General features: G+C 41.3%; 2 protein-coding genes across 2 annotated transcripts; one reads left to right on the top strand and one right to left on the bottom strand.

Annotated features, from left to right (window-relative positions):
* Nucleotides 1–23296: 23296 nt before the first annotated feature.
* Nucleotides 23297–24397, top strand: LOC129725930 (phospholipase A1 member A-like). The gene is made up of 2 exons (XM_055682375.1): nucleotides 23297–23351; nucleotides 23424–24397. The coding sequence occupies exons 1-2, from the start codon at nucleotides 23309–23311 to the stop codon at nucleotides 24395–24397; spliced, it is 1017 nt and encodes a 338-aa protein (XP_055538350.1). The 5' UTR covers nucleotides 23297–23308.
* A 315-nt stretch (nucleotides 24398–24712) lies between these two features.
* On the bottom strand, nucleotides 24713–26023 carry LOC129725931 (pancreatic triacylglycerol lipase-like). The gene is made up of 2 exons (XM_055682376.1): nucleotides 25842–26023; nucleotides 24713–25774 (listed from the first exon to the last, which is right to left on the bottom strand). The coding sequence occupies exons 1-2, from the start codon at nucleotides 25930–25932 to the stop codon at nucleotides 24801–24803; spliced, it is 1065 nt and encodes a 354-aa protein (XP_055538351.1). The 5' UTR covers nucleotides 25933–26023; the 3' UTR covers nucleotides 24713–24800.
* Nucleotides 26024–26307: the final 284 nt, after the last annotated feature.

Consider the following 26307-nt stretch of genomic DNA (forward strand, 5'->3'; position numbering starts at 1 on the left):
GATCCTGGGACCATCGTCACAGGGTCTCTTGCTACTGAGCTTTCCCGGTACAGACTATAGAGTAAAGAAGTCAGTAACAAGTGCTTGCGGAACCCGCTAGGGAAGCAGTTGTCTCCAAGTTGATGTTCCCGCACAGCGTGCCGTCTATCATTAATACTTTGCGACGTTTGTATGGTCGACCCGAAGCAACAGTAAAGATATTGCTAGCGAAAGTCCGTGAAACTAAAGCCCCGGATCCACAACGTCTTGACACACTGATAAAGTTTGGACAAAAAGTGCAACAGCTATGCGATCATCTAGTAGCCGCTAAGCTGCATGCTCATTTATCGAATCCGTCACTGTTGGAAGAACTAGTAGATAAGCTGCCAGTTTCTCAGAAGCTCGACTGGGTGCGATATAAGCGAGAATTCAGATCACCTTCGCTTAAGCATTTTGGAAGCGTTGATGATTGACGCTAGTGAAGTCACTTGTAAGGATACACCAAAAATCGATTGTTCTAAAAACGAAAGAGTGAAGCTAAAAGACAGAGCATATGTACACACGCACAATGGCAAGGAGGAAATATCAGATAAAGTTGAAGTAAAATATCCCTGTCCGATATGTGGACAAGATCACAGAACGAGAAACTGTGATCGTTTCAGACAAATGAACTTGACAGAACGCCTTTTAGCTGTAGAAAAACACAAATTGTGTGAAGTATGTCTGTACAATCATGGCACATGGCGCTGCAGGTCGAGATACCGATGTAATGTGGGAGGTTGCCAGGTACGCCACCACCCGCTGCTCCATCGTATGGACTCACATCGCGGAAATATGAACACCAATATGAACGAGTGCCACACTCATGGCCAGACCGAGAAATCAGTGCTATTTCGAATTGTACCTATTACACTTTACAATGGCGATCGTAGATTGGATTTGGCTTTCTGGATGAGGGTTCATCTTTGTCGATGGTAGAATAAAACGTACTGCAACATCTGGGGATAGTTGGTACCCCTGAACCGCTGCGATTGATTTGGACATCCAATGTAATTAGAAACGAGAAAACATCTAGACGTGCAAACATAGAGGTCAGCGGTAGAGGCGAACAAACACGTTATAATTTGATATCGGTTCGCTCAGTAAATCAACTAAACTTACCTAAACAACGTCTGTCAATAAATGAACTATCTATGCGATTTGACCATCTCAAAAGACTTCCTATATCCTCATATTCGGACGCAATACCCAGAGTGTTGATTGGCCTTGATAATTTGAGTCGTGTTGGCAAACAGGGCGACCCTGTCGCTGTAAGGTCTCTTCTTGGTTGGACAATTTACGGACCAAAGGGTGCAAATACGCCAACAAACAGCTACCATCACCATCACGTGCATATTTGTGACGCCGATGAGAAATTGAACGAGATGATTAGACAGCGATTCGTATTGGAGGACACAGGTGTGTCACTGGTACCTGTACCAGAGCCAGCTGAGGTGAAAAGAGCCCGCGACATATTATCGAAAACCACACTCCGGGTGGGTGACAGATTCGAAACCGGGCTCTTGTGGAAGACTGATGACGTACACTTTCCAGACAGCATGCCTATGGCAATGCGAAGATTAAAAGGTTTAGAAAAAAAATTAGAAAAGGATCCACAATTGCGAGACAATGTGCATCGACAAATTCGTGAGTACGTTCGCAAACAATATGCGCATAAAGCAACTAAGTCTGAGTTGGCAAGCGCTGATCCATCCCGTGTGTGGTATTTACCACTGAATGTGGTAACACACCCGAAAAAACCACAAAAGAAGAGACTGGTCTGGGACGCCGCTGCACAGGTTGACGGTGTCTCTTTAAATTCGCAGCTTTTAAAGGGTCCCGATCTATTGACGTCACTTCCCTCTGTCATCTGCAAGTTTAGAGAAAAACGCGTCGGGTTCGGAGGGGACATATGCGAAATGTTCCATCAGATACGCATCAAACCTGAGGACCGTCACTCGCAAAGGTTCATTTTCCGATTCGACCCAAAAGATACTCCTGACGTGTATCTGATGAATGTGGCGATATTCGGTGCTTGCTGCTCTCCCTGTTCAGCTCAACATGTCATGCATCGAAACGCCGACGAATGGGCCAATGATTTTCCCGAAGCAGCAGCGGCTATAAAAGCCAAAACCTACATGGACGACTATTATGACAGCGCTGATTCTCCAGAAGAAGCTGCGGAACGCGCGATGCAAGTTAGAGCACTGCACGCTAAAGCCGGATTTAACATGCAAAAGTGGGTAAGCAATAGCCGTGAAGTATTGAAAAAACTTGGCGAGGTTCCAAGCCAAGATCAACCCCCTTTAGCATTCGGACAGGACCAAGAAGTGGAACGTGTCCTAGGCGTTATGTGGGATTCGAAAGAAGACATGCTTTTATTTTCTGCTGATTTCCGGAGTGAGTTTTCTACATATATCGATGGCACCAGCCGACCATCGAAGAGAATGGCTTTGAGGTGTATAATGAGCCTTTTCGACCCGCTTGGATTGTTGTCGCCGTTTCTCATACACGGAAAAATTATTATCCAGGACCTTTGGAGAACTGGTATGCAATGGGACGATAAGATGCGCGATCTTGAATTCGAGAAATGGCTCCGTTGGACAGAGTTACTGCCGAAAATAAATAAACTAAGAATTCCACGTTACTATTTTTTTGGGTGGAACGCAGAAAGCTCAAATTCATTAGAGTTACACATATTTACGGACGCTGGGGAGTCGGCATATGGCTGCGCGGCATACATCAGGATCGCAAGTGCCAATGATGTAAAATGCGCGCTGGTGATGGCAAAGTGCAAAGTAGCACCTCTAAAGAATCAGTCCATCCCACGGCTGGAATTACAAGCCGCCGTTATAGGGGCCAGACTGAAAACATACGTATGCGAGAACCACACATTTACGATCCGAGACTGTTATATGTGGACAGATTCAAGCGTAGTCCTTTCCTGGATTCATTCAGACCATCGAAAATATAAGCAGTATGTGGCTCATCGAGTAGGTGAAATACTTTCACTAACGCAGCCTTAGGGATGGCGATGGGTGCCATCAAAGGAGAACGTGGCTGACGGATTAACCAAGTGGGGAAAAGACACTGAACCTGATTCAGATAGTAGATGGTTCAAGGGACCACCATTTTTGTATCTCCCCAAGCACAGCTGGCCGCAACAAAATTCGGCGAGTTTCGAAACGAATGAAGAACTTAGAACAGCGTTTCTATTCCACCATCTGATACTTCCAGTCCAATTGATAAACGTGAGGAGGATCTCAAAATGGAACATCCTTGTACGTACAGTAGCATTTGTACACAGATTTGTGGATAATTGTCGACGTCGAAAAGCTGGAGAGCCGATTTTAACAGTAGAGGCCACAAAATTACAACGTAAATTGCTGCTCCGCAGGATGCCAGCAGTGAAAACAGTTATACAACAGAGTGAGTATCAAAAGGCAGAACAAATGCTATGGCGAATCGTTCAAGGAGAATGCTATCCGGATGAAGTTAAAGTTCTTCTTAGAAACAGTACTGAACCAACCGAAAAATGGCTTCAAATAGAGAAATCCAGCAGTTTATACAAATTATCCCCCTTTATAGATGAGTATGGCGTACTTAGAATGGAAGGATGAAACGCCAATGCGAACTATGCTACCTTTGATGCACGATTTCCGATCATACTGAAAAGAGATCATCCGATCACAATCAGACTCTTAGAACATTACCACAATCAACTCGGCCATTTCAATAAGGAAATGGTAGTTAATGAAGTGAGACAAAGATTTGAAATTGCACACCTTCGAGTAGCAGTCGATAAAGTGTTTAGAGATTGCCAATGGTGTAAAATGCTTAAATGTAAACCTAAACCACCCCGAATGGCGCCACTGCCAATTCAACGTCTAACACCACACCTCAAACCTTTTAGTTATGTTGGCATCGACTACATGGGGCCGCTGGACGTTACAGTTGGAAGACGTAAAGAAAAAAGATATGTAGCTGTATTCACGTGTTTAGTGATTAGAGCTGTACACTTAGAAGTGGCGTATAACTTATCAACAGAATCGTGTATATTGGCGATAAGACGATTTGTGCGCCGCAGAGGTTCTCCAGTGGAGATATTTACAGATAACGGCACAAATTTCGTTGGTGCTAGCCGAGAGTTGCAGAGGCAAATCGAGCAGATTAATGTTAAATGTGCTACATCATTCACTAACGCTAAGACGAAATGGTCCTTCAATCCTCCCGCAGCCCCACACATGGGGGGTGTATGGGAGCGCATGGTTAGGAGTGTCAAAGAAGCTATGAAGGGTCTCGACGACGGAAGGCAATTAACCGATGAAATTTTAGCTACTGTGCTTTGCGAATCAGAAGGATTGATAAATACGCGACCGCTTACATACATGGGCCAAGGTTCGGCTGAAGGTGAGGCACTCACGCCAAACCATTTCCTGATCGGCAGCTCGTCGAGAACCAGCGACCCTCAAAATGCACCTGTTAGCTTGGCTGAAGCGTTGAGAGACAGCTATAAAAGGGCCCAGTATCTCACTAATTTAGCTTGGGAACGATGGCTAAAAGAATATTTTCCTTCAGTTAATAGGCGCACGAGATGGTTTGATGAAGTACGGTCCGTGAAGGTTGGTGATTTGGTTTATGTTGCGGAAGGTGAACGTAGATCCTGGATACGTGGAAAAGTTGCAGCGGTAGTAGTTGGAACTGACGGAAGGGTGAGACAAGCAGTAGTGGAGACAGCCACTGGTAAAATAAAGCGCCCAGTAGTGAATCTTGCACTGATGGATGTTGGTGATTCCGGAAGATCTTCACCGGAGTCACGGGGTGGGGGATGTTCTGGCAGCACGGTGGAACCTGCGCTGTCATACGAACTCAATTGATCATTAAAGAGCTGTCAGAAAACCGTCATTTAATTGGATAGACACTAGAGTAGATAAAACGTGTTCCTTTTTCCTAGTTTTAATATTCGATGATGGCTTTGCAAATGGTTATTATTTTCCTTTATTTCTAGTTAAACTTTCACACAGTGAGTACATATATAATAAAATTATGTTTTGCTTAATTAAATAAATAAACTCACAAATAGATTTATATAACGTGCTGATTTTACAAGGCTAGGTTAGCAACGATTTTCTCGCGAAAGAAAGACAAATGTAAGTGAGAATTACTAATTGATACTTTATACTCGATACAACATAATTTGCAATTGTAAAAATTCCTTTCAGCTTTAAGCTGTCGCTATATTAAACCTCGCTGCTGTGGAGATTCTTCCTTCCGAAAACCTAACCCAACATCTACATTCTATTTTGCAATTCAAAATGCCAACTTCAGGTTTCTGGAAAACGGCCCTGAAATGACCGATCATCACCCAATTTAGATGGCCTTAAGCACACGTCGTTCGAAAACAGCCATTGCTTGTAAGTCCTCCTCATGCATTGTCCATGCTTCGTGCGCGTAGAGGTCTACCGGTTAGCGTCTTGTACATGGTGCACTTGGTACGGGATCGAAATTTATCAGACCTCAAAGTCTAGTGGAGTCCATAGTGAGCAAAACTTTCTGTTACGATACGTCTGCAAATTTCTCTGCTTCAGTTTTGTCTGACGTTACCAATGATCCAAGGTATACAAATTAGTCAGCTACCGCAAACATTTTCTGCTTTACGTTTTAGCTTGGTGTACTGTTCAGCAACCGCCTGGTACGTGCTTCCGACAAGATCCACGTCGTCAGCGAAGCAGATAAACTGGCTGGCTTTTTTAAAAATCGTGCCCCGCATGTTAAAGGCCACACGTTAGACAGGAGCAAGGTTGTTAATCGATATCCTATCGTAAACGCCGATGACGATACTGTCTGTTATCGTTATCGACGATGACGTTAACGTCTTCAGACATTCGAGTCATTGCCAAAGACGATAGCTACTGGACGGTATCGAATCAATAAAGTCTGATAAACGAATTCATCATTTGATTTCACTTTGGCTGCTATCTTGGATAGCAACACAAACAAAGCAGCATTTGATCCAATAGCAACGGATCGGCTCGTTGCTATTACAATGCCAAACTTAAGAATTCGTTGCTATCCGAGAATTTTCACTTCCGTGGGTTGTTATTTTCCAAGAGTAAATAGCAACGCTCGTTGCGGTTATTTTGTCGGTTGTCTAGCCAACTTTAGCAACCGAAATTTAGCCACTGGTGCACTTGCTCTGACATAGCAAAAGACGTTCTGTCGTATTAACAACCCTGGACAGCAGGCTGGAAAGACCGACGTCTTGTCGAAGTCTCTTGCGTGTTTCAAACGGGCTTGATACCACACCCGAAATCTTCATTTTTTTTTTGTTCACACATTTATTTGACACGGCACAATACAGTGACCGAAATCTTCATACAGCACTGTACACCATCCATCGTGGCCCTAATCAGTCTTGTTGGACATATTAGGGTATAACTGTCTTTAATGGACCACTTAGTAGCGTAGCTGCAAATTTTGCAAGAAAAAGTGTAAATATCTAAACTGAATTATGTATAAACATGAAGTAACATGTTTATCATCTTTTCTGCATGAAAAACAACTAGTTAATACCTCTATTTTCTTATAATAAAAGAAATAAATCATCGTTTCGGTTACCTTTAATGGGCCACCGTTTCCTTATTTGGACCACAACAATTTCCTAATTTGGGCCAGGTCTAAATACCTAATACATCTCTTTAGCTGTAGCTGTCGCTGATGAAACTAATTCTGGCTAACGCACTGAGAGTTCTGGATCTGGATCAACTGTAGACTGCACCCGTTCTTCCGTAATAGGGAATCCTTTACGTGCCATCCGAATTATCCAGCCAACAATTGAATCCTCTTCCGCGGCTGTCAATGCGGTTTGTTTACCTTTTCGTGGTTGTCCTGACCACTTGCTGCTTGCACGGAACACTACAGTGGATCGTGGAACATTGGAGCGCCTGCAAGCTTCTCTAGTCGAAACACCACTTTATATTGCTTGAAGACACTTAGTAACAGCTACTTCAGTATATTTTTTACCAATTTCCGGCGTTTTTCCTATTTTAGCAGCAATTTTATACAATAACACGATCATAACAAATTTATGGTAACTATGATTCGCGGCGTTATTTCGATGACAGCTCTTGTTCGAAATGAAGCATACCGGAATAAGGAAAACAGTATTATTTCCACCCTTAATTGGGCCACTATTTTTTTAATATTTTAAGTGTTTTTCTAGTAAAATTTATTGCTTATCTTTTAAAGACACTATTATTCTACCCGTTCATCGAAAAAAAGAATATTTTCGCTCGAAAAGTGTGATGTCAGTACAGTTTTTGTTAAAGCCATTTCCTATGGAAACGTGAACTAACCATGGCAAACCAGATAGCTGTTTTTGAAAGACATTTTTTGCAGCTTTAATGAAGTATATTATAGTAAACGTCTGTTGCGACATTTCTAATGAAGAACATTTTTGAAGTTGTCAAAGCATAAATCAAAAGTAGTATATTTATAATGTGTCATTTGGTGTACGAAGCTCAGGTGGTCCACTAAAGGAAGTGGTCTATATAAAGCAGATCTACCCTACTCCCTCCTTTTGTTCTGTATCCCAGATCTTGACTATCAGCTAATGCAGATAGGAGGCCAACCTATCCTGCCCCAGTTTGATGAGCTCCGCTGCGATTGTTGTTCTTGAGCTGCTTGATAGCATCCTTAACTCTACTTATCGTGGGGGGAAGCGGTGCGTCTTTTCATCCGCTGTGCTCAAGAAGTCGTTGCTTCTACCGTATTGGTCCTCTGCCTCTGCGCCATTCAGGTATTCATTGTAGTGCTGCTTCCACCTGTCGATCACCTCACGTTCATCCGTCAAGATTCCTCCATCTTTATTTAACTCGCGGCACAAAGCCTGCGCGGGATGCCTTTAGTTTGTTATAGAATCTACATGTTTCTTGAACTCCAACTCTTCCAGCACCGCTTTTCGACCCGGTAGAGATGGGACTGCTGTCTTCGTTTCTGTTTGTATCGACTCACGTCATGACGGGTCCTTTACTGCAGCATCAATGCCTGCGCTACATTCTTCTCGTCTAGAATCGTTTGACACTCCTCGTCGAACCAGTCGTTACGTTAATTTGCTGCTTTCACAGTACTCCAGCAGTCTTCCAGAAGAGCTTCGGTAAGCTCTCCCTCATCCGACAACGTTGCCTCAAGGCTTTGCGCGTACTCAGTCGCAACTTCGGGGAGTTTTAGTTGCTCTAGATCATACCGTGGCGGGCGACGGTAGCGGATGTTGTTGACAACCGAATGTCTTTGGCGCATTTTGAGATAGTGGTCAGAATCGATGATTGCGCCACGATAGGTTCGGACGTCTATAATAACCGAGAAGGCCTTCCGTCAATCAAAACGTGATCGATTTTTGTTTTAGTCTGTTGCGGTGATCTCCAGGTGTACCGATATGTGCTGCAAGCAGGTACGACGTATGCACATGTTCTTGGCCTTTTTCGTTCTCGATCCTTCGTGTGCAGAACTTTCCAATAAAGCAAAGCAAAGCCTTGGTGCTACATTCCGATTCAGAACTTGACCTTCTGTTTATTTATACACAGACTTCGCAGCCGACTGTTTAGTGTACAGGACAATTGCGGGGCTAGCGCTACGATGCTACTGACACTAACAGTCTCTCCCGAGCCGAGACTCGAACCAACGACAACTGGGTTGTTAGGCCAGCATCGTACCTCAAGACCATCTGGGAGATACTTTCCAATAATTGGTCTGAATTCCTCCTCCTGGCCAACATGAGCGTTAAGATCTCTGATAATGATTTTGACGTCATGTTTTGGGTAGCTATCGTATGCACGCTCTAGCTGGACGTAAAAGGCGTCCTTATCGTCATCATTACTTCCTTGGTGAGGGCTGTGCACGTTGAAGAAACGGTCTCTAATCCTCAACGTGCACATTCTGTGTCGATTGCCCGCCACCCAATCACGCGCTTCTGTATTTTGCCAATATCGAACTTGCGAATCCTCAATAAGTCGGAAAAAATGCGGGTACTACCCAAAAATTTAAGACTTGTAGTTCCTCGATCCGAATTTCCAAAAATTAGCCCGTTTTCGTTGCCTTGGTCTATACCGATTGTTTCGGTCAGTCGGTAACATTATTTGCTTCCTGTACTGATTGCTTTTACGGCTGACTTGTAAGGCCTGCACCAACCCTCAGTCTCATCGGCATCAGGACGTTCAGATCAGTTGCCCCTAACATGGAGAACAGATGCTGTTCAGAACCGCACCATCTTGGTGAACAGACGCTCGGGTTGGCGAAGCATTTTCTCTACCGCCGAGAAATGGGTAACGCGTTAATGATCGCGTCGCACCTTCTCACTTAGCTATTGTCGAGTGACAACATTGCCCAGGATACACCAACCAGTGGTGTTAATGTTATAGCTGGTAGTCTGTTGTGATAATATGACTCGTGGATGTGTGAGACAGCAATTTGTGAGTACCGTGCTGGATCGAAACCCGTACAGTATCGAAATCCGTACACCTTGATGTTTTTCTTCAGTTTTAAGCATTATAAAAATGAAAATTCATATGATAGTTACATGTACATATCCGTTGAGCTGTTGGCCTTCTATTACATTAAATTATGCGCCAGTAGGCCATGAAACAAAAAACAGACAAAAAATTAAAAATGAAAAATCAGATCGACTTGAACTGCCCTACAGTACGGTCGCATTTTACCAACAGCTCGAGGCTAAGTCTTAGACTACCGAGAGATATTGAAATTTTGTTTTTCGCTTTCAACAGGCAATCTTCTTGAAAGACTACCTGTTGAAACGCAAAGTAATAATTTTGTTTTTAACGTTAACGAGTGTTTAGTGAGTAAATTTGGTTTGAGATATTTCTAATTAAACTCTATAGTGAAGTGAAAGTGTAGTGAAGTTTTCCAGTTATGCCTGGAAAAAATAAAAAGCTCGCTTTGATGCGGCTACAAGGAAACGTGAGGCATCTCCTCCAAGTGACACTGAAATTTCGATTAACAGGTATGATATTCTTTCTTTCGTTGGGGATCAAGAAATTCAAACTTCTCATACTGAGCATAAAGCCGTTATGAAGAAGGTTAAAGTTCCACCTATTGTGGTATTTGTAGCAAATTTTAAAGCATTTCGATCAGAGCTTTCATCGTTTCTGTCGAATGTGAAAGTTAATTTTCAAATTGGCCGCCAAGGCGAAATTCGTATTTTGGCCGAATCTCTTGATGGCCATAAACATCTTTTACAGTATTTGACTGAAAAGATGTATAAATTTTATTCTTTTGATGCCAAAAACGAGCGTTTAAGGCTGTTTTAAAAGGTCTTTCAAATGACCAAACTATTGAGGAAATTAAAGAATGTTTGTCAGAATCACATGGTTTTGCTCCCAACCAAGTAATTTTGATGAAACGAAAGGCAAATGCCAAAATTAATCAAACTGGAATACACCAGGAAAATTACTTAGTACATTTTGATCGTACCAAAGTAAATAATTTGAATTTTTTGGAAAAAGCACTTTCATTAGCAGGTGTGTCTGTAGGTAATAATTTAAATTCAGATAACAAATTTCAGACAAAAAATCCTGTTCAGGCAACACCAGGCTGTTCATATGCCAGTGTCCTTACAGGTAATAATTCAAATTCAAACAGTAACAAACCATTCGTGTTTGGTGCTGAAAAGTCAGCCAGTGTTGATTTAGGTAGTCCAACTCCAGAAAAGATTGAATACCTACAACAATCCATGCTGCAGCTAATGTCCGTTTTGTTGAACTGTAACTCCATGTACGAGGCTGTTCAAGAAGGTATAAAATTTACAACTAAATTGTTATGAAATTGAAATTCAGCAATGATTTTAAATAATGCTGTAAATTTTCTAAATTGCAATGCTCGCTCTTTAAAAGCGAAAGAAGATGAATTTTTCAATTTTTTAACAGTCCACGATGTGCATATTGCAGTTGTGACTGAAACGCTTTTAAAGCCAAATATTAAACTAAAAAAGAACCCAAATTACATGGTTCATAGGTTTGATAGAATTGATGTTGCCGGTGGTGGAGTTGCAATAGTTATCCACCGTCGAATAAAACATCACGTTTACCCCATCTTGAAACCAAAGTTATCGAGAGTTTGGGAATTGAAATTGAAACAAGTATCGGCATTTTATTTATAGCCGCAGTGTATTTGCCTTTTCAATGCACTGGTGAGCGAAAAAATTATTTCAAGGGAGATTTGCAAAAACTCACAAGAAATAAATCGAAATTTTTAATCATCGGTGATTTTAATGCGAAACATCGATCTTGGAATAATGCTCAAAGCAATTCCAATGGAAAAATATTGTTTAATGATTGCTCGGCTGGATTTTATTCAGTTTTATTTCCAAATGGTCCTACATGTTATTCTTCTATTAGGAATCCATCTACAATTGATTTGGTACTAACAAATCAAAGTCATTCATGCAGTGATTTATTAACTCATGCTGACTTTGATTCTGATCATCTTCCCATAACATTTACTATTTCCCATGAAACTATTTTAAATCCCACTAGATCTGTGTTAAATTATCACAAGACTAATTGGGATAGATATCGTTCTACGATCGAAGAAAATTTGAATGATGATATTATTTTACAAAATAGTGCTGACATTGACAGAGCATTAGATAATTTTAGCAGCTTAATACTCAATGCCCGGAATTTATCAGTCCCTAAGGCTCAAGTGAAATTTAATGCACCAATTATTGACAGTGAACTTCAACTTCTTATACGTTTGAAGAACATACGGAGACGTCAATACCAAAGATCTCGTGATCCTGCTTTAAAAATTATTTTTCAAGAATTGCAAAAGGAAATTAAACACAGATTCACTCTCTTGCGAAATGAGAATTTCATGAGAGAAGTTGAATAACTAAAACCTTATTCAAAATCTTTCTGGAAGCTTTCGAAGGTTCTTAAGAAACCTTCGAAGCCCATTCCAGTCCTTAAAGATGGTGATTGCATTTTTCTAACGAATGAACAAAAATCTCAAAAACTTGCTCAGCAGTTTGAGAGCGTTCATAACTCGAATTTGAACGTAGTGAGTCCTTTTTTTTCGTTCATCTATAATTTATTTGACACGGCACAAATACAATTTAATGTTTAACGGCGCCACTTATATCTGGTAGCTTACTTTCTAAAGTATCTTAATAACTAAAAGCAAATTTTTTATCCTCGCTGCCGACTACGAGCTGAAACTAAATCTAACTTAAAGCTAGAATGTTTTGCATTAAAAGCACTGGTTTACTGTTTGATGGTTTGCATTGCCATAGGTAAGCAGCATATTAAATTTGTTCCGCTGTTGGGCCAAGACATTACGGACTGGCATATTGGGTTGTCTCCCTCGGGCCTTGAGAGTATCGTGCGGGTCTGATTGCTGTTTCCGGATCCGGGGTCTTAACGTGTTCTTGTCGTTAGGTTGGATGTAGGCGGAAGGGGATAGGACTAAACTGGGGCGTGGATGGATTTCAGGAAAACGTATATAAGGGACATGTAGGATAGGTCACGGCTCGCCAAGACATCACGAACAGGAACAGCCGACTGCCTACCTTCGGCCTGCAGGGAAGCTATTAATTTAGACCTGGCGTCACGGTGTACAGGGCATGACCAAACAACGTGCTCTATGTCGTGATAACCTTCACCACAGGCACAGATACCACTCTCTCCGAGCCCAACACGACGGAGATGCGCGTCAAATCTATATATTTGGGCATAAGCCGGGACATCACGAAAATGAAATCCCGACCTACATCCAACCCCTTGAACCACGGGTTCAGCGACACCTTGGGGATTATGGAATGTAACCACCTCCCCAGTTCCCCTCTGGTCCAAGCATTTTGCCAACTGATGATCGTATTCTGACGTACAAATGCGAAAAATTCATTAAAGGCAATTGGTCTTTCATAAATATCACCGTTTGTTGCGCCCACCTTAGCCAAAGAGTCCGCTTTCTCATTACCCGGTATCGAACAGTGAGGAGGGACCCACGCTAAGGTAATCTGAGTAGATTTTTCGGATAAAGCACTCAGATGTTCCCGTATTTTCCCCAGGAAATACGGAGAGTGCAAACATCTTTCATCGATCGGAGAGCCTCAATGGAACTGAGACTGTCCGTAAAGATGAAATAATGGTCCGTGGGCATTTTTTCGATAATCCCTAGGGTGTACTGAATTGCAGCCAATTCTGCGACGTAAACAGAAGCAGGATTATCGAGCTTATGGGAGACGGTTAAATTGTTATTGAAAATACCGAAGCCAGTGGACCCATCATGAAGTGATCCGTCAGTGTAGAACATATTGTCGCAGTTGATGTTTCGATATTTATTGGAAAAAATTTTGGGGATCTGCTGCACGCGTAAATGATCCGGGATTCCACGAGTTTCTTCTATCATGGATGTATCGAAAAACACAGTAGAATCCGAAGTATTTGATAAGTTGACACGATTTGGAATATTCGAAGAAGGGTTAACATTTTGGGACATGTGATTGAAATACAATGTCATGAAACGGGTTTGAGAATTAAGTTCGATTAACCTTTCAAAATTTTCAATCACAGGATGGTTCAAGACCTCACATTTGATAAGAATGCGAGAAGACAGGCTCCAGAAACGGTTTTTCAATGGTAGTACTCCAGCTAAGACCTCCAAACTCATCGTATGGGTCGACTGCATGCAACCATCGACTGCATGCATATTGTATTCGCTTCAGTTTGATCAAATGTGTGTTTGCTGCGGAGCGGAAGCAGAAACACCCGTACTCAATGACAGACAATATCGTTGTTTGGTTAAGCCTTATAAGGTCTCCTGGGTGGGCTCCCCACCATTGTCCGGTTATTGTACGAAGAAAATTCACTCTTTGTTGACATTTTTTCATCAGATACCTAACGTGACAACCTCAGGTGCCTTTAGAGTCGAACCAGACACCAAGATATTTGTGTACCAAAACCTGAGAAATCGTTTTACCCATTGATTGTGTTTGAAGCTAAGCAGGTTCATGCTTCCTAGAAAAAACTACTATCTCAGTCTTCTTCGGAGAGAATTCGATACCTAGCTGTAAAGCCCAAGCATACAAATTGTCCAAGGTATCTTGCAATGGTCCTTGCAAATCGGCAGCTTTGGCTCCTGTAACAGAGATTACACTGTCGTCTGCAAGTTGTCTTATCGTGCATGAATTTGCCAGACATTCGTCGATGTCATTTACATAAAAATTGTAAAGAAGGGGGCTTAAACATGAGCCCTGGGGAAGACCCATGTAGCTAATTCAAAAAGTTGCCAAATCGCCATGCGTAAAATGCGTATGCTTTTCGGACAACAAATTGTGCAAAAAATTGTTCAAAATTGGAGAAAATCCTTGTCGGTGAAGTTTACCCGAAAGAATGTCAATAAAAACGAAATCAAACGCCCCCTTAATGTCCAAGAATGCTGACGCCATTTGTTCTTTGCAAGCATACGCCAGCTGAATATCTGTTGAAAGCAACGCAAGACAATCATCCGTCCCTTTGGCACGGCGGAAGCCAAATTGAGTATCTGATAGTAGACCATTTGATTCGACCCAATGGTCTAAACGACGGAGTATCATTTTTTCCATTTATTTCCGGATACAGGATAGCACTGCAATCGGCCTATAAGAGTTGTGATCAGAAGCTGGTTTCCCTGGTTTTTGGATGGCGATCACCTTCACTTGCCTCCAATCCTGCGGTACAATGTTTTGCTCCAGGAACTTATTGAACAAGTTCAACAAGCGCCTCTTGGCATTGCCGGGAGATTCTTCAACAAGTTGAATTTGATTCTATCTAACCCAGGCGCGTTATTGTTACAGGACAGGAGGGCAACTGAAAATTCTGCCATCGTAAAATGTGATTCTATCGCGTCGTGACCCGGAGACGTATCGCGAACAAAGTTTTGCGCAGGAACAGAGTCCGGACATACTTTCCTGGCAAAATCAAATATCCACCGACTTGAAGACTCCTCGCTTTCGTTGACCGTTACGCGATTCCGCATTCTTCGGGCTGTGTTCCTAAGAGTGCTCAACGATGTCTCCCTCGACGTCTCGTTCACGAACCGACGCCAATATCCGCGTTTCTTTGCTTTAGCCAGGCTTTTAAGCTTGGTATTAAGCTCCGAATACCGTATATAGTCGTCGGGTATACCTCCCTTCTGGAAGGCCAAAAACGCGTCGGATCTTTGCGTGTAGACATCGGAGCACTCTTTGTCCCACCACGGAGTTGGAGGCCGCTCCTTGATCGTTACGCCGGGATATTTCTTCATTTGGGCTTGCAACGCGGCGTCGAGGATTAAGCCCGCGAGGAGGTTGTATTCTTCAAGTGGTGGATGATGTTGAATCGACTCGACCGCTTTTGAAATCATTTCCTCGTATAACTTCCAATCGACATTCCGTGTGAGGTCATACGGAATGTCAATTGGTCGCATGCGGGTTGACCCGTTTGTAATTGAAATAAGAATAGGCAGATGGTCGCTACCGTGAGGATCGAGGATTACCTTCCATGTGCAATCCAACCGTAGCGACGTCGAACATAAGGATAGATCCAAAGCGCTTGGGCGCGCTGGAGGTTTCGGGATACGTGTCATTTCACCGTTGTTTAAAATAGTCATGTAGAAGTCATCGCAAAGGTTATAGATTAGAGAGGAGTGGTTATCATTGTAGGGGGAGCCCCAAGCCACACCATGAGAGTTGAAGTCTCCCAAAATCAAACGTGGCGAGGGAAGAAGTTCTATTAAATCAAAGAGCAGCCGTTGCCCAACCTGTGCTCTGGGAGGAATATATATTGAGGCAATACCTTGTATTGTCATTTGACATGCGACAACTTCGATGCCTGGAATCGAGGGGAGGTTAATACGATAGAAAGAATAGCACTTTTTAATCTCTAAAAGTACTCCTCCATATGGGGTGTCTCGATCAAGGCGAATAATATTAAAATCATGGAAGTTGAGATCAATATTTGAAGTAAGCCAAGTTTCACAAAGGGAAAATGCATCGCATTTGTTTCTATTTATTAAAACTTAAAATGAATCCATTTTTGGTAAAATACTTCTACAATTCCACTGTAAGACAGAGATAGAATCCTTCGTATACGCAGATTAATTAGGCATCGAAGGATACAATCGCTGCAAGGAGGGGCCATTGGGCAGTCAACTGCTTCAAAAATGATCTAACTGTTGGGGGGAATGCTGTAAGAAAAACTTTAATTGGATCGGGTATATTGAAATTTTCAAAGATCCAGTCCACAATGTCAGAGAATTTCACAAATCCAGAGTTTGTTTCATCAACTGGGTGTGCAAAAGGAACAACTCGGGTTTTAGATGTTCCTGGCAGTGCTGGGAACTCCTTCTGGGACTTTAAATTTGCAAGCCCAGGAGGAGTTTGCTTCGGTTTTTCCGCAGCACTGTTTGGTTTGTTTGTAACTTTCATTTCACTTTGGGAAATCTTTTCGGGGAAGTTTAGGAGAGCAAATATTTTTCCTCTTTCTAGACGCCCCAGGATTGGCATAAGATGTTCCCGCTGGTGAATCGTCAGAATCGGTTTCATCAGAGGACAACACATCAAAGGGGTTCGATGTTATGGTAGAAGTGGTCACGGTCTTCTTCAGCATCTCAGCGTAAGATCGCTTTGAACGCTCCTTAAGTGACCGCTTGATTTTATCTCTGCGCTGCATGTACACCGGGCAAGTGGAGAGCTCATGCTGATTTTCCCCGCAGTGAATACATTTTTCAGCATTTACACTGCAAGAATCGTCCGCATGAGTTTCTCCACACTTGCTACTTCGTGCCTTATTGCAGCAGTAGGCGGCTGTGTGGCCTAGCTGCTTGCAATTGGTGCAATTCATAACACGGGGTACATACAATCGCACAGGCGGACGAACCCGATCGATCGAGACGTGGCTAGGGAGAGCAGATCCGGCAAACGTAACACGAAACAAGTCTGACGGAGTGTACACTTTTGTGCCGTTGACAAGAGACACAGACCGCAATTGCTTGCAATCTATGATCTTTACTTTTACGTCGTGACACAAAGCATTTTTGAAGCAGCCAAAACCGCTTGCCAAGATACACTCGACCGACAGACTCGAATCGGTTATGACACCGTCTGTCTCCACGTCTCGTGCGGGTATATAAACGCGATACTCGCGTGTGAAAAGCTCGGAGCGAGCAATAGCGTTGGCCTTCTCCTTTCAGCAGGGTTGGTCGTCCGAACGGTCGAAGCTGCAGCCGTTACAGCCAGCAGCACCAATACAGCAGCACCAAACAGCCACCAGCAGCGAGCCGGGTGTGCGATCACTCAGCACAACGACACAACTCGCTGTCAACTGTTGGCTTCTTCTTTTTCCTCCTTTGTGTTGAGATTCTCGCCCACTGCTGTAGCACAAATCACTTAGCAGCCGAATCGGCTTACGCACCAGCAAACAGCCACGATGCGAAACAGTTGCACAAAGGCGGGCGACCTTGAACCTTCACTCGACCAGGCAAACAATGCCAACACTTGCTCACGCGTCTTTTGTTTTATATTCTATCGGAGCGATCACAAAACACGTCCGATACTGATGCGTGTTCGGCACAGAATGTAGTAAGTCCTATTGAAAATGAAGTAAACCAAAAGTATGATCAGATCACCACCCAAGAATTTCTTTCTGAAGAGGTATTGGAAACAAACTTGAATGAGGTGCGAACTATTCTCAAAAAATTCAAAAACATGAAAGCACCAGGAGATGATGGGATTTTCTATATCCTTATTAAAAGACTTCCCGAAAACTCTTTAAATTTCCTGGTAAAAATTTTTAACAGATGCTTCGCACTAGCACATTTTCCTACGAAATGGAAAAATGCCAAAGTCACTCCAATTTTAAAACCCGAGAAGAATCCAGCTGAGGCAACAAGTTATCGACCAGTTAGTTTACTTTCCTCTATTAGCAAACTTTTTGAAAGAATAATACTCAATAGAATGATAACACATATTAATGAGAACTCAATTTTTGCAAATGAGCAGTTTGGTTTTCGCCATGGGCATTCCACTACTCATCAGTTACTTAGAGTAACAAATATGATTCGAACTAATAAATCTGAAGGCTATTCGACTGGAGCAGCTTTACTAGATATAGAAAAGGCATTCGACAGTGTTTGGCATAAAGGTTTAATAGCTAAAATGTCAAATTTCAGTTTTCCGCTTTACCTTAAAAAATGGTAAATCTAATAGATTGCCTGTTAGAGCTGGTGTGCCTCAGGGGAGTATCTTGGGCCCAATCTTATATAACATTTTTACTTCTGATCTTCCTAATTTACCACCAGGTTGTGAGAAATCTCTGTTTTGTGACGATACAAGCATTTCCGCAAAAGGAAAAAGCCTTCGTGTTATATGCAGTCGGCTACAAAAAAGTTTAGATATATTTTCTTTATACTTGCAGAAATGGAAGATTTCCCCTAATGCTTCTAAAACACAGTTAATTATTTTTCCCCATAAGCCAAGAGTTTCATTTCTCAAACCCAACCATAACCACGTTATTAAGATGAACGGTGTGGTCTTAAATTGGTCTGATCAAGTTAAATACTTAGGGCTAATTTATGATAAGAATCTTACTTTCAAGGAGCACATTGAAAATATCCAGTCAAAGTGCAATAAGTATATCAAATGTTTATATCCTCTTATCAACAGGAATTCTAGACTTTGTCTCAAGAATAAACTGTTAATTTACAAACAAAGTTTTAGGCCAGCAATGTTATATGCAGTTCCCATCTGGACAAGTTGTTGTGCAACCAGGAAGAAGACACTTCAAAGGATTCAGAATAAACTTTTGAAAATGATTTTGAAGCGTCCTCCCTGGTTTAGCACGAACGAGCTACATAGGCTCACTAATGTAGAAACATTAGAAAATATGTCAAGCCAAATTATCAACAAATTCCGACAAAAATCGTTGCAATCCTCAATTGCAACGATTAGCTCACTTTATAGTCAGTAAGATAGTTTTAAGTTTATCTTAAGTTTTGTTTTATTCCTTTTTTTTCCTTGACAAGTAGATTTAATAATTTTCCTACAATTACATTAACTTAACTGCGAAAGCTAATAACATTTAATAATATTAATAAGCGTACAAATATATATATATATATATAATAGTGTTGAAATGACACCATTTGTGACAGAACACACAATATTAATTCTGAATAGATATTAGTACATAAATAAATCATTACAAACATTCCCCCCCCCCCCCCCCCCTTTAAAAAAAATGAAAAATCAATCGTGTATCGGTTTCAGTTGTCATTTCGTTGTATCGTTAGAGAATTTACTACGGAAACGTTCTTCAGATAATAATGATTTTCAAGTGGTATATAAATCTTTTACTCTGTGAATCTTTTCAAAATTGATGGAAGAGGTAAGTCTATGTCATTTTCGAGCTGTGTATTGTCTGGTAAATAGTGTAAATTGTATTTATTCAACAAAAACTGTGCCGTACGGATTTTGATTCTTGTTATTTGCTTGAATCGAAATCCGTACAGCGTGTGTATCATGCATATATTGTTGAACCTTCTTCTTGTTTTCAGCTTATAATAGAAGAAAACAAGTATAAATATACGGCAAACAATTTCGAACGAGCTGTGACTGAGGTGCGCAAGGGAAAGTCGTACCGGGAAGCTTCAAGAGGTTCCGGCGTTCCGGTTACTACGAAACGCTACGAAAATTGCACTATTTCAGCTAATATAGAAAATTAGAAACTTTAGGAATATATTTATTCGTTAATTTAAAGATAAATTATAAATAAAAGATGTTCATTTTTGTACTTCTATAACGCAGAGGCGTCGCGTGGCGGATTTCGTAACATGTGCGCCAAACATTCATTTAAGTTCTCTCCTTAAATGAAAGAAGAAAATCAAACCGAAGTAGATATACGATGCTTTAAATTAGAGGGTTTCGCTAGTACGCTTGCTTGTTTTTATAAGCTATCATATTTCGATAATTGCATATGCCCGGATATTGGGGAATAGGGTAGCTGTGCAGTGCACAAGTTGCACAGGTGGACCCGATGCCACTGCACAGTGGAGCGACTCCATACAAAGGCTGGCCAAGCGAAAAAAGTGTCGATAAATGCGACAAAAACTTGGTGTTTACATAATTTAAGGGCGCTGAACACGAATTTGGCATCCATTTTTTGTTTGGGGCCGTCCACAAAGTACGAAAGCCAATTTTAATATTTATTTGGCCTTTTTTTCCTTTTTTATAGAATTATATTATCTTTGACCACAAGTAGTGCCACCGGGTGTCCTTCCCATTGAAAAAAAAACGTTATTTATGGACGACCCCTCGAACTAAACAAATTTTGCCTAAATATATATATATTTTTAATAAACTAAAACAACATAAGTAATACAAACTAATTACAAATTTAAAAAATCGTCAACAGCATCATCATCTTTCGCTGTGATCGCTTAAATCTCGTGTTGAATTGTTTCCAGAAAATTTGAAGTTCATTATACTTATCAGCAGGAAAAATGTCTTTCGCTGCAATTTTCATTTCTTCTAGTAATTTTCGATGTTTCATTGTTTCATATACATGTTATCTTCCTAATCCGGTTTCTATGGTTGAAAGAGGACATTTAAATACATGTATAACACCATGAATTGACAACTTACTAGACATTGAATTAGGTGGTGCCGCTGAGGTTGAAGGTTCCATAATAAAATTCAACGAATTTATGAATTTGAAAACTAAGACACTGGAATGACACAACGTTCTAAATGAATACGAAAAGATGCGGAGGGCGACGACTGTCCTTTGTTTTTTTCTCATAAAGCAAAATGTGTGTTTTAATTTTGTATGCAAACGAGTGCGAAGCAAAAGCAATCTTCAAACGGGCTATTGTTGGCCGGAGTTTGATGGCATGAATTTGCTGCTAATATTTGACACTCCAATCAGTTTAACGAATTTTATGATCATAAATTGAAAAGGGCTGAATGTTTTAGTATTGTTTTAAACTTGCAGAAAGTGATAAAGTTTGAGATAATTAAAATTTCAGATTTGTTTACTGTTTTCTTGTTTAACACTTATTTTATAACTTTTCATTGATAAATTTTGTGATTTTTGCCCAAATTTATATTTTGTCCTTACGGATTGAGTACGATATCATAAGTTTTCATTAATGGGGTATCATGGTTATGATTAAAATTAATCCTGGATGAAATTTGAACTTCAAAAATAAAAACAAAAAAAAACTGCTATCGCTTTTTTCACAAAAGTGACAATTTGCGCAGTTTTGCGCAGCAGCGGACAGTATGCATTTGAAAGCTTACGTTTTTACCTAAATTTTGAATGTAGTCACAACCGTGGCAAACTGCGGCAACTAAACTTCTAAGCTACTTTTCTACAAAAAAATCACTTTTTTTCAATTTTTTAGTGCCAGGCCTACTATGACCAAATTTTACAATATCTAATGAAAAGGGTTTGTTTTGCACAATATTTACAACAACTTTTCCTTTGACGTCAAAAAATCCAAGCTATCATTGAAGCTACAGAGCGTTCCAAAGTAATGTATTTTATTTCAAGAAAAAGACAAAAACCGTCAGTTCGCCAAGCTTTGGAAAGTCATAAAAAATTCAGATTTTATGATATTGCGCCCAAATTTTGGATTTAGACACTTGAATGTTATAGCAATAAAGGAAAAATATTATGAAACAGCTAACGAAAAAAAATTTTTTTTTGGCTGATGGCCAGCGATTCCCCACTGTGCACTGCTATACTGATACGGATTTTGATTTATTGTTGTATGGACTTTGATCCAGTCTATATCGCGTGTGTGCGGGTTTCGATTCTAAAGTGTACGGGTTTTGATTCAGAGAAAAACTGTGTACGGATTTCGATTCAAAACATGTTCTATTTAAACATGATTTCTTCAAGTTTCGGAGTGATTTAAATCATTTTGCTTAAAAATAGTGATAAAATATAAGTAGACCTACAAGTAAACATGTCAGTTCAAAGCAATATGTGATTTCTCGATTTTATATTGACCGTCGAAGATTATCATGTGCTTAAGTGTACGGATTTCGATCCAGCACGGTACTGGAGCTAGGTTTGATGCTCCTCCCAGGTTGTCAACTCACTATTTGAATCATATGATTTTAAAAAACGCTAAACAAAAATCCAGCTGAAGTAACGTAGTTGCCAAGGTGGTTTTCAGGTGGTATGGACCGTGGACATTACACATACCCAGCCCCCCTCCCCCCAAAGCTGTCCACTTTGAGTAACATCTAATGTGTTTTTTTAGTCACTTTTTACGTTAGTTCAGTTTGATTAGGTGAATCTCTGATGTGGTCGGAGTGTTTTTAAAATAAGAGGACTCTTTCTGTATGTATAAAAATGATATATGTTAAATCAACACGTGTCTTTAAAAGAATTCTAAGTGATATTAATATTGTTTTCAGTTGGTTTCGGTGAATTTCTGCCATGGCCAAAGTGCTTTTATCGAGAGAAGCTATTGCAAGCGGTTGGTTTAAAGACTAATACAATATTTCTCACGGTGTTTCGTCACTGGACTGCATCTAAAACTGTTTTTATCAGAAATGAAGTCCTAAAAACTGCACAATATTATAAGAACCACCGCTGGTTAAGCGAACGTGCGATTTCGTCAGCCAACAATAAAGATGTTGATAAATTGAACTTCATAATCCAATGTGAAATTGATGGACAATTACATTCGCACAAATCGATGGATTTCGTCACGAGACAAGGCGATGCTGTTAATAATTCCAAAAAATTTTTAAATTATTTGGAATTGGCTGAATTTCCACCTCATAATTTGGCACTGTATAAACAATATAATCAACTGTGCAGCAATGTGGTTTTACACTCACCAGACAGTGCCAGCACTTCATATTCGCCAGACTTTCAAATAATTAAACAAGTACCTAACACACAAAATTCTTAAGAACATAAATAATAACTTTTGGTTCTATGCAAAAGCGCAATTTTCTTATTACGGTTAGACGGTGTGTTGATTTTCTTGAAAGATTTTCTTCTTTGGAGCAAAAAAACAAGGATCAAAAATAGCCACTATAAGAAACACGTAAACCAAGATATGACGTCAATACTCAAGTTTATAGATTAATTACAACTTGCTAGGCATTCCTTATCGTGCTTTCTTCGATGGATTTTCCGTATTTCGGAGTTGATAGTATTTACTAATCAAGTATGACTATAAAAAGATGGTACTGCAAATCGCTTTGCTTCAGTATCGACAGTAGCTAACGCGTCTCAACATGATTGTTCCTTGTATCCTAGTGGGGTTCCTCCTATCGGCAAGTATGAATTCACGCTATTACGTTTATAAGTAGAAAGTTTTATGATTGAAACGAATATTACACCGACTTGCAGCTACTGCTCTTCCGTTGATTCAACCATGGCAGTTGGTTCCCAGCTCCGACGGTCGTCTATACCTGGTGAATATTAATCCATACAACCTTCCGGATACAGATCCTACTGAACCGGAACATCAGTTTAGCCCCGCTACCGATATGGAGTTTCGGTTGTTCACCAGAAGCAACCCAACATCGCCACAGCTCTTGGTCATTGGAAATCCTGCCTCAATCACAGGATCTAACTTCAACGCTGCACATCCAACTCGATTCACTATTCACGGCTGGAATGGTAACGGAAATGATGCATCCAATACCGTGATTCGTGACAGCCTACTCTCGGTTGGTGACTTCAACGTGATTGCAGTGGACTGGAGTGTAGCTGCCGTAACAGCGAACTACATCTCAGCTCGCAACGCTGTGGGACCCGCTGGAACCGGAGTCGGACTAATTATTAGCGACTTGATCGCGACCGCAGGAGCCAGCGTCAACAACATACACATTTCTGGGTTCAGTTTGGGTGGCCATGTAGCCGGCAACGCGGGAAAACGACACGGCGGAAATATTCATTCGATTATTTCGCTCGACCCAGCAGGTCCACTGTTTTCGCTTGGACAGAATGATGCCGTCTCCGCGCAGGATGGACAGTATGTGGAAACTATCATGACCAACGCTGGAACTTTGGGAATAGATATACCGATGGGTCAAGCCAATTTCTACCCTAACGGAGGACGTTCGCAACCCGGCTGCGGTATTGATATTGGTGGAGGTTGTGCCCATGCGCGGGCACCAACTTTCTACGCGGAATCGCTGAGTTCATCGGTGCCATTCCGAGCTACGAGATGTGCTAATTATGACGAAATTTTAGCAGGTGTTTGCACCCCCAGCGGAGCGGACGCCAACATGGGAGGAGAACCGTCGAACCACGGGCGGGGAGTTACCGGTGTTTTCTTCCTCACTACCAACGCCGCCGCGCCATTCGCACAGGGTTGAATAAATAAACTAAGATTTTTAAAAATTGTTTTTTTTTTACACCGCCATCATTTCAAACGACTTATACAATGAGCTTTTTTTAATATAGGGGAAATAAACATCCAAATATATTTCAAAAACAAGAGAAAACTTTTTCAAGGTGATTCACAGCCTTTTTGACTGTGGACCCTTGTTATGAAACAAAAAGAGCTTCGAGGACAACCGGAAAACCACTTCAATTGAAGATTTCCCAAATCAGAAATCTTAACAATTCATTTATTCTACAAAAACTTGTATGACAATTTCAAGAGTTATTTTTAATATTATGATATTCTACTTTATAAGCATTGATACGTAACATTATAACTCAAACGCGACAAAATTCGTTCATATCCTGTTTTATTGCTCCAAATGATCGTCCCAATCAACCCTGCGCAAATGGTGCCTCCTCATTAGTCGTCAAGAAGTAGATTCCGCTAACCCCACGGCCTTGGTTGGATGGTTCACCGCCCATGTTTGCGTTGGCTCCACTGGGTGTACACGTACCTTCCAGTACCTCGTCCAGGCTAGAACACCTGGTAGAACGGAACGGAACGGACGTACCAACAGATTCACCATAGAACAGAGGCGCTCGACTATGTGCACAGTTCCAACTCACATCGATGCCACATCCGGGTTGAGTTCTGCCCCCATTCGGATAGAAATTCGCCTGACCCAGCGGTACACTATTCCCCAGCAACCCAGCGTTTGTCATTATCGTTTCCACGTATTGGCCATCCTCGGGAGAAACCGCATCTGCTTGTCCAGCCGAAAACAGCGGGCCGGCTGGGTCCAAAGCCATGATCGTGTTAATTCTTCCTCCATGACGCTTTCCCGCATTTCCTGCTACATGACCACCCAGACTGAATCCAATAACGTAGATATCGTTCACATCAACCCCACCGTACGCGATCAAATCGTCAATCATCAGCCCAACACCGGTTCCAGCAGGACCAACTTCATTTCTAGCGGACACGTAATTTGAGCTTCCACCTCCTACACTCCAATCCACGGCAATCACGTTGAAATCTCCAGCGGCGAGTAAACTATTACGCATTCTCGAGTTTGTTCCGCCGGTTCCGCTTCCTCCCCAGCCATGAATTAGAAAACGTGTTGGACGTGCTGGGTCGAAATTGGAGCTGGCGATCGACAAGGGATTTCCGATTTCCAAAAACTGTGCGTCAGTTGGATTACTTCTGGTGAACAGTAGAAACAACATATCGCTTTCCGGTACAAATCGACGCTCTGGCACGGACGGATCTGGATCCGGCAGATTGTAAGGGTTGATATTTACCAGGTGCAGATGACCATCCGTGTGGGGCACTAACTGCCATGATTGCTCCAGGGGAAGGGCAGCAGCTGAGATTAAAAAAAAAATCGATACAAATATAAAGAGATGTAACAACACTAAACAGCAGCTTATTACCTAAAGTCAGCACCCCCGCGAAAGCAGTAATTCGCGTAATCATCGTGATTATTTTGGGCCACTGAAAGTTGTTTATAGGTTTCGTCGGCATTTTATAGCCATATAAACCGTCATGCGTCGGAAGCTAATCTCTTGCTTTGTATTATGAGGTAAAACCACATTCGGTGCACTTGCCTGCGATAAGCTGATAGCAACCTACGGCAACAGATTTTATAGAACAGATCGAAGTCCCAATGGGCAGATGAACTTGCTGGGAGAAAAGGTGTAGATTCCTGTCTTAAATGATTCGATTGATTCTGTAAAATCATTACAGTCCCAAAAATATTTGATAGGGATGGGGATGGGGACTTAAACTTTATCAAGTCATAAGTATTGCAACGTAGTGTGTTTAATTTGTACGAAATGTCTAACACTTAACACTCTAACTTTATTGCAAGTATAGTTTTTAATATAGCTGAAAATTGCC

The sequence above is a fragment of the Wyeomyia smithii genome, chromosome 2 (genome assembly GCF_029784165.1).
Source record: "Wyeomyia smithii strain HCP4-BCI-WySm-NY-G18 chromosome 2, ASM2978416v1, whole genome shotgun sequence".
Lineage (NCBI taxonomy): Eukaryota > Metazoa > Arthropoda > Insecta > Diptera > Culicidae > Wyeomyia > Wyeomyia smithii.

Coding starts and splice junctions, on each gene's coding strand:
- LOC129725931 (XM_055682376.1), bottom strand. CDS start 25,932: ATGCCGACGAAACCTATAAACAACTTTCAGTGGCCCAAAATAATCACG. Junction 25,775..25,841: donor CGCGGGGGTGCTGACTTTAG/GTAATAAGCTGC, acceptor TTTTAATCTCAG/CTGCTGCCCTTCCCCTGGAG.
- LOC129725930 (XM_055682375.1), top strand. CDS start 23,309: ATGATTGTTCCTTGTATCCTAGTGGGGTTCCTCCTATCGGCAA. Junction 23,352..23,423: donor GGGGTTCCTCCTATCGGCAA/GTATGAATTCAC, acceptor ACCGACTTGCAG/CTACTGCTCTTCCGTTGATT.